Here is a 14,224-nt window from a genome sequence, read left to right on the forward strand (position 1 = left end):
TTCACTATTAACTCAAGATAACCAGAATGCTAGGTCAAAAAAAAAATCACACTTTCAAGTGATCAGTGTTATCATAACTATCTTTTCATTTGCGTTGGAGTTTTAGAATCCAATCAATACTAAGCAAGGCATTTGCAATCTATTCATAACAGAGGGTATGTCAGAGTCTGCAGAATGTACTTCTAGAGGAGCTTTCCCCAAAGGGAGTGGTATGCTTGGCTTCCCATGTGGAGGAAAAGCAGCCCTGTTCTCCCTCTCTGCCCCCGGCAGGGCAGACATTAATGGAGCCGACTTGGCAGCATCAGGGCTAGCCATTTATTTCAGGGGCTAATGAGCAATCAGAAGGTAATATCCTGTCATCATCTTGTGGCAGCAGAATCTCTTTCACGGCAGATGAAAAAAACTTCAAAATTTCTCAGCTAATTTACAGAGCTGTTTCCACACGTAGGGAAACAATGAAAACCAAATATAGACCATGCCTTGGATCGATAACATTTGCATAAATATTTCAGGGTGTGGGGGACAGTCCCCAAAGCATCATCTGAATAGAGATGATGTAGGGAATAGACAGCCCACCTAAGTCCGGCGGCCTTGACCTACTTCCACCCCAGCAGCTGCCTTCCTGATCTCATTATCACCCAGAACTGTGTCATGTCAGAAACAGGGAACTCTAAAATCCCACTGTCAATCATTCTATGTCCCAACCGCTGCTTACACCACAGGCTTTCCAACCTCATTATCACCCAGAATTGCATCATGTCAGAAACAGAGAACTCTAAATCCCACTGTCAACCATTCTATGGATTTTGTAGACATCAATCTCATTACAACAGCTGCTTGCGGAGTTCATTCACACCTCAGATTCTCTGGCCTGGCTTCCTTTGTTCCAGAACTCTTGAACTTGTCCTTTCCCTGCACACATAGTTCCCTCTCCTCTCCTCTATCCCCCCACCTGCTAGGCAAAACACCACTGTAAACCAATATTCCAATATCGATTCACACTCACACTCCCTGTCCTGTATTCAATGTCAAAGCTGTTTCCTATGTCTACAGCACTGGAAAAAGTGAAATAATCCTGACAAATAGTACAATCCTAAGTCATGCTCTCTGACATCCGGTTCTATAGCAAACTCACTAGTCCTTTCACTGGCGCATCTTCCATTTCTCTGTCAACCAAAGTCTCTGCCACTTTGAGGAAATGGCTTGAGGCTCTAGTGAAATAGAAACGTTGAGAGGATAAGTTCAATTTCCTGCCCAAAATACAGATATGTAGTCAACCGTAACACCTTCCCTAGTGTCCCCTCCTTCTATTCAAGGCAGACCCATTCACTTCAGCCCTGGGCTCCCCTGTTCCCAACTCCTCCACGCTTTGCGCAGCAGTTGGCCCTCTCTAATCCACTTTTACACTTCATACTTGCCCCTGCTTCTGGCTCCTTTTCCTCATTCACTTCTTCACCTACCGAAATCTGATTTTATTGGGTTGTCGGAAAAGTAATGATGTATTTTTATGTTTTCCTATGCAAAAATGTGTCATGACCTTTCCAATGACCCAATAGTAACTATCACCAAAATTTCTTTCTATAAGTTCCAGAGATTGCCAAATGACAAATCCAGTTAACTGTTATCACTCTTTACTTCAATGGACACTATTGCATTAGATATGAACTCCCCCTTGAAATGCTACCCCCTTAGATTATGAAACATCATTGTACACCTAGTTTTTCTTATGTATCTATTATATGTATAGAATGTGGTTTTAGCACATTAGTAATGCACATTCATTAAAAATATCAACACACATAAGTAAATACCTCTGCAGAGAAATAGATGCTATTATTATTTTGACTTAAGTCTTCCTATGCTCTTTTGTGGATAGGTGGATGAATGGATGAATGGATGGATGGAAAGATAGATAGGATTTTCTATAAAATATAGCAATGTAATCAAAATGTACTGCTTTGTAAACACATCTCCATGTCAAAATAGAATTTCTAATCTTTATTTTTAAGCTTGACCTCTCGGTGGCCCTTCAGACTCTTTTATCTAAATACTTACAAGACATCTCTACCTTGACCCACCTCCAAGCTCTCATCTGGTCCCCCACTGAAACAGTTCTTCCCATCATCCTTCACTTTTTCTTCTGCTCATAGGAGGTTCGCCATTCTGCTGTTTTACCTAAAGCAGGTTTTTCACAATTACCTGGATGTATAATACTGTCTAATCTACCCTCCTAAAAATATCTATCTTTCACATGACTGAAAATTGATTTCTCTAGAAGTGGCAAGCCAAGCATGTCACTCCCTGCTTAAACCCCTCAATGGAGCCTCATCATCCATAATTTACAGGCTGAATTCATTGGCATGGAAAACCAGGCCTTCTAGGACTCCTCCTTCAAGTCTCTTCAGCCTCATCTCACATCTTGCCCTTTCTTACTCTTTATGCCCTAATAATCATGATTGCATGCTATTCTAAACACATTCCATTGAATTTTATGCCTCTTTTCTCATGTGATTTTATTCCCTTTTTTTTTGGGGGGGGAGGCCTTTTTTTCATCTTTTTAGTCAGAGTAGCTTCTTTTTTTTAACATTTATTTCTTTATCTATCAGTTTATTAGTTGTGATTTTCAAGCTGCCAGGTAAGGGACTTGAACTGCAGTAGACCATATGGGAATCCAGTGCCTTAATCATGCCACCTGCTGTCTCAGTCAGACCAATCTCTATTCATTATTCTAGACTAATTCTGAGGCTCGCTTTAGTTGTCACTTCCTCCAAGAACCGGCCTAGATTCAATTCCTTCCAAGCCTTATTCCTGGGAAGAGTTACCTGAGCTCACTTTCTCTGCTATTTCCTCTATTCTCTTCTCTGCAGCTGGCCTTTTCTCCTATCTACCTCACAAAGGAGCTCTCAGCAAGTTTGCCAAATCCACTGGCAATTATCAAACCTTGCTCTCAGAGACACGTACATGGTCAACTTCTTCCTGACCCAGGATCTTCACATCCCTTGGGCCCTCTCTGACCTCACAGTCTGTTCTGTTCATTCACTTTATCATTTCCCCTTGTCCTCCAGATTCCTGAATGCTGCATCACTTAACACTCAGCCCTTGGTCTGCCTCTCCATCTGCACAAATTTCCCTGGTGATCTTGTCCAGCTGCACGGCTTCAAATGCCGCCTACATCACGATGAACCCCACGTTAACATCATAGACTGGCCCTGTTCCCAGAGGCACTTAATCTTGAGTAGAACTGCTAACTCAAGAGCTCCACTTGTATATTTAATAGGCATCACAAACTTAAAATGTCTGAAAGAGAATGGTTGATTTCCTCTTCTAGTCTATTTCCTGGGGTTCTCGTCTCAGTAAATGGCACTACCATCTACCTAATTGCTCTGGCCTGTCCCTGGCGCTTCTTTTTTTTTTTTTTTTTTCCCTATAGGATGTGTATGCTCACTGGAGAGAGACAGAGAGAGAGAATGAAGAAAAGTGAAAAATTGCTGTACCCATCCCCACCCTACCCTGTGGGGGGGTGGCCATGCCACAATCCATTCTCCTCTATTCTCCTCTTGGGATTTTGAACATGCAGGTACATACATGTGCCTGGCATGTTTTTCAAGCCACCAGGTGTGGCACTGGAATCACATGGTCGGCCATGTGGGATCCACTGCCTTAACCTCCACACCATCTGCTAGCCCCACACCTCTTCTCATTACATCGCCCAGACTGATCCCATCAGCAACCCCTCTTGGCTCTGTAATGAAAATACAGCCCAAATCTGATCTTATCACCTCCATTTTTCACTACCCTGGGATAAACCACCTCCCATCTGGATGCAGGAACCTCGAAACTGGTCTCCCTGCCTCTACTCTTAGAGCCTTACCTCTCTCAATAGTATCCAGAGTCACTATTTTAACACATCAGTCTGTTCATTCCATAAACTCACATGAAGCTGCCAGTATATTCCCAGCACTCTTAGTATAAAATACAAACTCCTTCCTTTGGCTTGGCAAGCCCTGCATGATCTGTTCCTTTGGTATCTTTCCAAACTCATGTTCTACTACCTTCCTGTTCCCTCTCTGAGGTCCAGCCATATTGACCTATTTGCTCAAACAAACCATGCATGTTCCTGCCTTGGGGATTGATATTTCTCCACCTTGTGACGATCATTTTCCAGGAGGCTTTATTTTTTTTCCTTAATTCAGATCTGACCTCATCCCCTCAGAAAGGTTGACACTGCCTGGTGCATTGAGGAGGAATCTTTCTCACATCATTTTCCCAAAAGAAATCTATAGTCCAAATTATTGGTTGGAGTTTAAAATGGCATTTGGTGGAGTAAGAAGGTACAGAGTAGAACATAAACCTTTAGGGTTTCTGACCCCTACTGCCTTGGAGGGTCCAGACATCCTTCTTCAAGTTTCAAAAAAGGCAAGTGGTGTTATATGTCAGTTAGAAAGGAGAATAAATTCACCTATTCAGATGTCCTTCCCCACACTCTATGCTCTGTTTCAGTGGTTCTCAAGAGGGCATGATTTTTGTCCACCACCACCACCACCATCAGAGGACATTTGTCAATGACAGCAGATAGTGTAGATTGTCATAACTGGAGGGGAGGTACTACTGGCTTCTAGAGGGGGTAGGCCAGGGAAATGGTTAAGACTGAAAACCCGTAGACCTGTATTTTCTTTCCATCTCATTCTTCTCTGGTAACACACTTGTAACCTGTGTTAACAACATATGCAAACAATTCTAAGACTAGCAGTTGTTTAAGCTTGGTAGTAAGTAAAAGAGACAAATAAAGAAGGCACATAAATATTAGAAGGTGTTTTCTGATTTATGGAGTTGAACGCCATAGTAATTCGTCAACAGGCGAAGTGTTTCCACTCCAATTCATACTTTTTGAGCTCTTGTTTTGGATTTGAATTATACAGCTGCTGCATTGCACTTTCTTTGAACACATTTCAGATTATAGTTCATTTCTCTGTAGTATATTTTACCTTGTATACTGGACTGACTGAGAGCCACCCTGTCAGTGTTTATAGAAAGACAAGCCACAGTGTCAATGCTTACTTGCACAGTTAGGAAAAAACATCAGGGACTTCTTGTCACCCACACCAGCCCGTGAAACCAGAATAATCTTGTCTTCATAGAAATTTAATCTTGGTCTACCCATTCAAAGCAAATAAACAAGTCTCTATTGGCCATCTGCCCTGTAGTCCCTTAGGCTAGAGAGACTCCATCTTGTGCATTCTATCTGACCCAGTCTCCTGGTTGAGAGGCAGTTACAGTGGGCCTAGCTTCAAGACTGAGCAAGACACCAGCCTCTGAGATTCCCTTCTTGGTCACTCATTATCAATCCAAGAAGCAGGTGGGAGGAAGGGCTCCAACCTGAGTCAGGACAATCAGCAAATTGTGCTTGAAATTTGGACTTCAGTCAGAGAGTCAAGATAAATCTTCCCAGGTACTTGAGTTTCAGGGCATAAAACATGGGAGGTGTTGTCAGTAGAAGAGAAGAAAGGAAAAGCAGGAGCTAAGGGGGAAAATCGGGTGACATGCTTGAAGTTTATCATGTCCCTTGGCCAACTGTAGTTAGCATCCCTGCCCAGTGACTTGAAACACACAGCAGGCACATGTGTATGCATGCCCAAATCCCAAAAGGGTGAAGAAATGGAGAAGTGATTATAGTATGACAATGCCCTATTGCAGGGTGTTTTCTCTTTCTCTCGGTCTGTCTCTGGTAAGCACATGTATCTTCTGGCAATTAAAAAAAAAAAAGGAATTAAGGAAAAAAAAAAGGCCTAGTCTGTTGACAGCCAGATATGGGTAAGTGTCCTCACTACTATACCCTTTATCTCTGGGGCCAATTATTGACTCTTGAGTTTTTTGTGGGATTTTTTTGTTTGTTTCTTTTAGTTGTTTGGTTTTTTGTTTGTTCGTTATTTAGATTTCTGTCATAGGGCACATGTGCTCACCAGAAAGAGAGAAAAAGTGAAAAATTACCCCCCAGAGGGGATAGCCATGCCACAATACTTTCTCCTCCATTCTCCTCTCAGGATTTTGGGCATGCTCACACCTTGAGTGATTTTCAAGCTGCTCTGTCTGGTATTCAAACTGTGGTTGGCCAGGTGGGAGTCTAGCACTTTAACCACCACACCACCTACTGGTCCCTGGCTTGTTTGTTTTTAAACAAATTCTTACTGCTGCATTCTTTCTGCCTCAACTTCTCGGTTGCGTTTCCACGTGCATGCCACTTCACATAACTTTAGGTTGAACCAGAAATCAAACCCACGCCTGCCATGTGGAACATAGCATTTTAGCAGCACACATGATGGCTGGGCTCAATCCTTAGTTTCTTCATCTGCAAAATGGAGATAGCCGAGTTGCTGAATGAGTCAATGATATATTGTAAACAACATTCTTTGGCCCAATAGGCGCCTGGTTAAAGTTATTTCTAGTCTATTCCAAGTTTTTCGTTTATAATTAACTGCAGTGACTAGAACTAATAAAATGTTTTAAAGCGTGGTAATAACCAGCATCCCTCTATAGTTTTTACTATTAAATGTATTGCTAAAATAGATTTTTTTTTTTGCATTCTGTCAAGGAAGCGTTCTTTTATTTCTGGTTTATTACAAGGATTTTTCTTCTCCAAAAAGTAGTGGTAGATACTATCAAATAACTCTTCAGCTTCTAATAAAAAAAGTTATATGATTTTTGTTTTTTAATCTTATAATTATTATTATGACAGACTTTCTAATATTAAGCTATCCTCAGACTCTTAAGGTTCAACTTCCTTAATTATTTTTGCATTATTCTGGGAATAAATTAGTAGGTTTAATTCCCTTGTGATTTATTTATGAATAATATGCCTTTGGTTTTTTTTTTCTTGTGTTATCTTTTCCTCTGGTTCTTTTTACCTATAATCTCTTCAGAATCAATAATATTGTCTGTTATTTCATGAAAGAAAAAATCAACTACTAAGACTAGCAATTGGTATAATGGCTATGTCGCTGGCCTCCCACGTACTTGACAGTGGTTCGAGTCCCAGACTCGGTGGCTTAAACTCATGACAGGCATGTGTGTGTGCGTGCCCAAGATCCTGAGAGGAGAATGGAGGAGGAGGGATTGCAGCGTGGCCATCCCCCCCTGGGGGGTGATTTCTCGCTTTCTGTCTCTCTCTCTCTCTCTGTCTTTCTGGTGAGCGCACGTGCCCTATAGCAAAAACCTCTAAAACAAAAATCAACTACTTCAAATATGCCAATTTGAAGTGTTATTATAATTCTGCTTATTCTATGTAATCAGATAATGTATTAACTCTGACATCTTTATAGTGGGTATGGAGTAGGAAACCTTTTGAATTTAAAAAGAGCCTCATCCAAGGCAGTGGAGGTGGTTTGGTTGGAAATTCCAACTGCGAAGATTTAAGAAAAGTCCCAAGTAAGACCATGACTGGATGAAAAAACAGTTAGATAGGAAACTAGGAAGACTCAGTTAGGAGGCAGATGCCAGAGGTGGGCCCATGTGGCGGGGACAGCACAGGCAGCTGGACGAGGCAGACAGGAAGCGGATCTAAGAGCAAGGCAACGATGGGGTCGAGGTCCAAGCACTTCTGCATTTAGCTAAGCAGGTCACCAGCAAGAACTCTAGAAAGCCCCAGCAAAGGTTTAAACCTTTACATGCAGGTGGCCAGGTCTATCTGACTGGTTCTTTGCATCAGAGACCTTGTTCTTTTCTTATACACGGCTGGCAGTATTAAATACGGATGCTGGCTCAGCTTGTCCCTTAGCGCTCTGATTCCATGGAACTTTTCCCACCGTCTGGGAGCACAGCGGCCATATTTGACTCATCCTTAAGTGCTCCCCCTCCCAGCATGGACTTCGGATGATATTTATTGAATGGGTAAGGCTGCACATCCAGGAAGCTGTCTGTGTCTTTGGGTCAGATCCTCCCCGGTTCAATCCTCCTGTTCAATGTAGGCTGTTTCTCAAAGATTCCTGATTTCCCCTTACTAGTGATTTCTTCTTCTTGGGTCTTCAGACTCCCAGGTCTGAGCAGAGATTCTGGAAACATGACACTAGTCTGGTACACAGGGGTGAGGAGGGTTCCTTTAGGACATACCAAGCACATAGGCATTATGTATGATGAAGCGTAAGGAGAACGCATATCTCCCTTACGTAATCTATTGGCAAATTCCTCAAGCAGCTTAGAATGAATACTCTAAAGAAACTCATCAAATAATAATACAAACTGAAATATTTAACACTGTAACTTCTCACCCACCTTTCCATCTCTCTGCTTTGCTCACGTTCCAGGTTCAGGTTCAGCGGTCGCATCTTAGGCCTGGCTCTGATCCATCAGTACCTTCTCGATGCTTTCTTCACGAGGCCCTTCTATAAGGCGCTCCTGAGGCTGTAAGTGGATTGCAGAAGTGAATGGCAGACCATGGCTACCCCAGGCCCTGCGCAGGACAACAGCACTGGCCTCCCTGACACCTCTGGTCCTTTTGTTGCTTTTTTGTTTGTTTGCTTTTTTCTTACTAGTTTACTTTGTGGAAGATTACAGTGTGGCTTTTCACCACACGCATACAGCAGTAATAATCAAATCGCAGATATAGACATGATCATCTTCAGCATAGAACACCATCTGTTAGGTTTATGGCCATTCCCTGTTCTGCGTACTTGGACAGCACATAACCCTCTAGCACAATAAATGAAAAGACATTCAGAAACTGTGTGGATCTAGAGAAAACTCTTTTATCAAAATGTCATGACGTGGATAGGAAGCAGTTTACATCAAAAATACAACCATATTACAAACATGGCCTGAAGTTATTAAGGAGAATTGTTTATAACTTAGTTGTTTTAAAACACTTTTCTCCAGTTGCCATGGAAAGTACTCAGGAGTTGGTAATAATTTTATGCTTATTACCATAAATAATACCATTTCCCTTTACAGAGAAAAAACGTTGAGCCAAAATTATAAGAATTGATCCGTCACTATATTCCAAAGGATCCGATTACTGGAATAAACCCATGATATTGTATGTCTAGGCGTGGTATAACCTAGGCAGCCATTTGTTCAGTAATTCTGTTTGCTCTCTCCCTTTGAATGTATCCAGGCCCTGCGATTTGAGCGACCTGGAGTATCTGGACGAGGAGTTCCACCAGAGCTTGCAGTGGATGAAGGACAACAACATCACAGATATCCTAGACCTCACTTTCACCGTTAATGAAGAGGTTTTTGGACAGGTGTGTGTCATACGAGGCTTTGAAGCAGGCTTTTAATTTTTTCACTGTGGAAATGCACATACCACAAAATGTATCATCTCAACTCTTTTTAAGTGTGCAATTCAGTATCATCAAGTATAGTTACTTTTCCTGCATCCAGTCTCCAGAGCTTTTTCATCTTGTAAAACTGAAACTACCCAAAAAATAACTCTCCACTTCTCCAGTCCCCCCAGTTCCTGGCAACTACCATTCTACTTTGTTTCTATGAAGACGGCTATTCTAATACTTCATGTAAATAGAGTCATATCATATTCATCTTTTTGTGACTGACCACTATAATCTCAAGACCTGTCCATGTTGTAGCACATGTCTGAGTTCCCTTCCCTTTTGAAACTGAGTAATATTTTCTTATATGTACACCTCACATTTTCTGTATCCATTCATCTGTTGATAAAACCCTCGTGTCTCTTCTGGGAACATAGCTGTACAAAATTCCATTCAGGCCTTTGCTTTCAGTTCTTAAGTGGAACTGCTGATCAAACGGTAATCAAACAAAGAACAATTCATTTAAAACATCATTCTTTGAGGGCTAGGCCATAGTTAAGAGTCCAGTAGCTACGAAGCCAGATCCACCTGTTTGAATTCTGACCACAGTTTGGATCCCAGCCCCAGGGATTTGTCCATGCATGCTCCCAGATCCCAACAGAATGGAGAAATGGAAGAAAAGAGATTGTGGCCTGGCCATACCCCGTTGAGGTTTGCTTTTTGCCTTCTTCCTCTTTCCTTGTATCTCTTTGTCTCTCTCTGGCAAGAACACGTGCCCACTCACAATTTTAAAAATAACCTAGGAGGACTACTGCCTTTAATAAACCTTCCCATGTTCTTTGCCTCCTTTTCCTTGTTATGACATGGATCTACTTCATGGATTTTTTGAAAACCACACGTAGACAATGGGTGAGAAAGGGTTTTTGTAAAGTATGCCATACGTATGGAAGGTATTTCAGTTATCTGCACAACTAGGAGGTCATTCTTCCTATCACGTCTAAATACTTATTCCTCCAAAATGCATATATTATGTCGTCAGGAAAGTCATGATACGTTTTCACTTAGAAAACAACCAATTTCTCAATACTACATAATAAGGCAAAGTTCCCCATTTGTTTCCTACAGGCATTTATAAAACATTGACTCTTGATCAAGTGGGTTACAGTTTTATCAGAACATAATGGTAGACTAAGCCCATTGAACAGCCAAGGTGTCAAGAACATCTTTATAAGAAACTCTGTAAGTCCCTAATAGAGTAACTTATCATAGGGTTGTTGTGGAACTTAAGCTGGAATACTTCGTAAGAACCTTACATGAATGTGGACAGTGCCCTGAGCCTGCAGATGAGTGTCACCCACTGAAAGCTGCAGACCACCCAGCAGCCACTTCTCAATCAACAACCTTAGAACAGTCCTGGAAAAAGTCCATTTTTCTGTTGTATTTCCTTCATATAAACAAACCTCCGGAGAATGCTCTCTTACATATTTGAGAATAAATAGATTTTCTTACAACAATAGTGAACACATTTACATATTTTCTTTTCTTTTTCTTTTTCTTTTTTTTTTTTGGAGAGGTTTTTTGCTATAGGGTGTGTGTGCTCGCCAGACAGACAGAAAGAGACAGAAAGTGAGAAATCACCCCCCCAGGGGGGATGGCCATGCCGTAATCCCTTCTCCTCCATTCTCCTCTCGGGATCTTGGGCACGCACACACATGTGCCCGGTGCGAGTTTAAGCCACTGGGTCCGGGACTTGAACTGTGGTCGACTACGTGGGAGTCCAGCAACATAGCCATTACGCCAACTGCTGGTCCCCACATTTACATATTTTCAAGAACATGCCACTCATGGAGCTGCCCAACCATGTTATAAATGAATAAGTAAAACATGTGGTCCCTGTGCAAAATGGCTTCTAACCGTCCTTCACATTTGTCCCAGGCTACAGAGTAAATTTATAAACTATACAAAATTATTTAGCAAATTATACTAAGAAAACTGGATAGTCATACTAAACATTTTTAAGTAAAATTCTTAACCTAACTCATTACACTGAGATAAATCGGATATCTAAATGTGAAAAATAAGGAAAAAAGAAGAATTTTTTTTTAATTTTTTAAAAATTTTACCAGAGAGCAGGTGCATTCATAAGAGAGCGAGAGAGGGAAAGGGAAAAAGCAACCCCCATGAAGGGTAGTCACACCACAATCCCTTCTTTTCTATTTCTACCCACTTTGAGGATTGGGGCATGCACGTGTATGTACCCAGCATGTTTTGCAAGCCACCAGATCCAGGCCTTGGACCACACAGTTGGCCATGTGGGATCCAGCTGCCTTAACCACCATGCCACCAGCTGACCTCACAAAGGCTATTTCCTTCAATATCTGAAGAGAACCAACAGCTAAATAGGAAGTGATCAGCCAATGCCCAAAAGAAAATTAGGAAAGAATATAAATAGGTCATTCCTGGAAAAGAAAATATGGGGAGATTTTCAACTTCATTCACAATTTTTAAATTATTTACTTATTTAAGAGAGACTTTTGCTATAGGACGCATGCACTTGCCAGAGAGAGACAAAGAGAGGCAGAGCCAGAAAGCTAGAAATCACCTCCCAGAGGGGATGGCCACCACAGTCCCTTCTCCTCTAGTCTCCTCTCAGGACTTTGTGCATGCACGCACATGCACCCGGCAAGTTTCAAGCCACCAGGTCCGGGACGTGAACCACAGTTGACTACATGGGAGTCCAGCGACATAACCATTATACCATCTGTTGGCCCCCACAATTTTTTTAAATGTAAATTAAAACAATAGTGAGGGGGCCAGCAGGTGGTGTGGTGGTTAAGGCACTGAACTCTCACATGGCCAGGAAAGACTGGAGTCCCAGACCCACAGCTTGAAAGACACCCCAGGCCCATGTGCGTGAGTGCCCAAAATCTCAAGAAGAGAATGGAAAAGAAGGGATTGCAGCATGACCATCCTCCTTGGGGGGCAATTTCTCACTTTCTCTCTCTCATACATACTCAAGAGCAAAAATTTAAAAATAAACAATTAGCTCACATTTAGCTGTGAAGGCGTCAGGTACGTGTTTGTAGCACTGGTACATTCAGCTCCACCCTTAGGGACAACCTGGGATATTGTCTCTTTATTTCCACAATGCCTCTTGAGTTAAGAAAACATGTGTCTGCTTTATAAAACAAAAAAAATGTATCTCTTCCAAGATGCTTAAGAGTCTGTTTAGAACAGCCAGAGCTGATTGTGTGACTTCCCCACCCCAGGAAAGGGAAAAGAACTGAAGTGGAAGGGATTATTGAACCCATGTAAGGAGGACCGCGTGTACAGTTGTCCTCCTGAAGTCATGTGTCTCCCTGGAAAATAAGCTGCACGGCCAAGCATCACGGCCTTTCTGTTTTCCTACAAGGTAACAGAAAGGGAGTTGAAATCTGGGGGAGCCAACACCCAGGTGACAGAGAAGAACAAGAAGGAGTACATCGAGAGGATGGTGAAGTGGCGGGTGGAGCGCGGCGTGGTGCAGCAGACGGAGGCACTGGTGCGGGGCTTCTACGAGGTGAGGCCAGGCCGGCCTGAGGAAGGCAGGCTGGGGGCCCCAAAGTCTTTGTCATTGCACTCCCAGGCCTCAAGATGCCCTAGGGGATCAGTAGCTCAGGTCTGAGGAGAACAGAGAGAAACAATCAAGCAGGCATGGGCTCAGCTCTGCTCAACAGGGCGCAAAGAGGCCCTCCTGGGGGTGGATGGCTGAGGGGCAGAGTTCCTGGGAAACCTAATAACTGTCATCGGTGAAAAATCCTCTCAAAAAAAACATGTTGGTGTGGCCCTGGTGTGCCAGCTGTGAAAATATGCAGCATGTCTCGTCAAGTTATGTGCAGGTAATGCGTCCTTCATTCGGTGAGACAAGAATAAGTGATGGAAGAAGGCATGGAGGGTATTGTCCACCCATACTAGATTTTTTTCCTGTGTCCAGCTAAGGCAGGCTTCTGTTCTGAAATGTTTAAGTCATTGACTGCCTTAGTCCATTCTGGTATTTTGCTGTTACAAAATACCAAAACTAGGTAACTTAGAAGCACCAGAAACTTAGTTCTTACACTTCAGAGGCTGAGAAGTCCACCATGAAGGCGCTGGCAGTCTGCAAGGACCCACTCCTGGTTTGTACATGGAGCCTTCTCAGTCTTCCTCACCTGGTAGAGGGGCTCAGGGGGCTTTCTCGGACCTCTTTAGTAGGAACACTAATCCCATTCAGGAGGGTTCTGCCCCATGGTTTCTGAAAGGTCACATCTATTACCATCATCTCAGGAGTAAAGATTTCAGACTGAATTTGAGGAACAAGAGTGGTATAAACATTCAGATAATAGCAATGATTATACATTTTTAAATGCTTACATGATGTAAAAAAGGCAATTATAAATGATGGTCGGTTTCCCAAGTTACCCCACAGAAATATCGACTGGAACGTCTCTGAGTTTGGACCAGGGTGCTAAGGCCTAGTTTGTATTTCAGGTTGTAGACTCAAGGCTCGTCTCCGTGTTCGATGCCAGGGAGCTGGAGCTGGTGATAGCTGGTACTGCAGAGATCGACCTGAACGACTGGCGGAACAACACCGAGTACCGGGGAGGTGAGCCAGCGGGAGCTGTGACGACGCAGCTATCCCCAGTACATTGCATTCCCAGGAAAATGTCGAGATGACGTTGACATGGCCTAAAACTGACTGCATTCAAGGAAACAATTCAGTGACCTTTAATATATTCCAATTGTTGGGACCAGCAAATGGCGTAATGGTTACATTGCTGGACTCCCACGTAGTCGACTGCGGTTCGAGTCCTGGACCTGGCAGCTTAAAACTTACACCTGGTGGGACCAGCAGTTAGCGTAATGGCTATGTCACTGGACTCCCACATAGTCAACCGCAGTTCGAGTCCCGGACCTGGTGGCTTAAATCTCATGCCGGGCACATGTGCGTG

At 42.7% G+C, this 14,224-nt stretch overlaps 1 protein-coding gene across 1 annotated transcript in view; it reads left to right on the top strand.

The window, feature by feature from the left end:
* HECW1 (HECT, C2 and WW domain containing E3 ubiquitin protein ligase 1) overlaps positions 1 to 14,224 on the top strand; it is a 321,373-nt gene that overhangs the window by 296,061 nt on the left and 11,088 nt on the right. The window contains exons 23-26 of the mRNA XM_006148902.3: positions 8,298 to 8,396; positions 9,104 to 9,233; positions 12,670 to 12,816; positions 13,764 to 13,878. Coding sequence (XP_006148964.1) covers positions 8,298 to 8,396; positions 9,104 to 9,233; positions 12,670 to 12,816; positions 13,764 to 13,878 — 491 coding nt within the window. The remainder of the gene's footprint in view (positions 1 to 8,297; positions 8,397 to 9,103; positions 9,234 to 12,669; positions 12,817 to 13,763; positions 13,879 to 14,224) is intronic.

This window comes from Tupaia chinensis, unplaced genomic scaffold, assembly GCF_000334495.1.
Source record: "Tupaia chinensis unplaced genomic scaffold, TupChi_1.0 Scaffold000249_1, whole genome shotgun sequence".
Classification (NCBI taxonomy): Eukaryota; Metazoa; Chordata; class Mammalia; order Scandentia; family Tupaiidae; genus Tupaia; species Tupaia belangeri.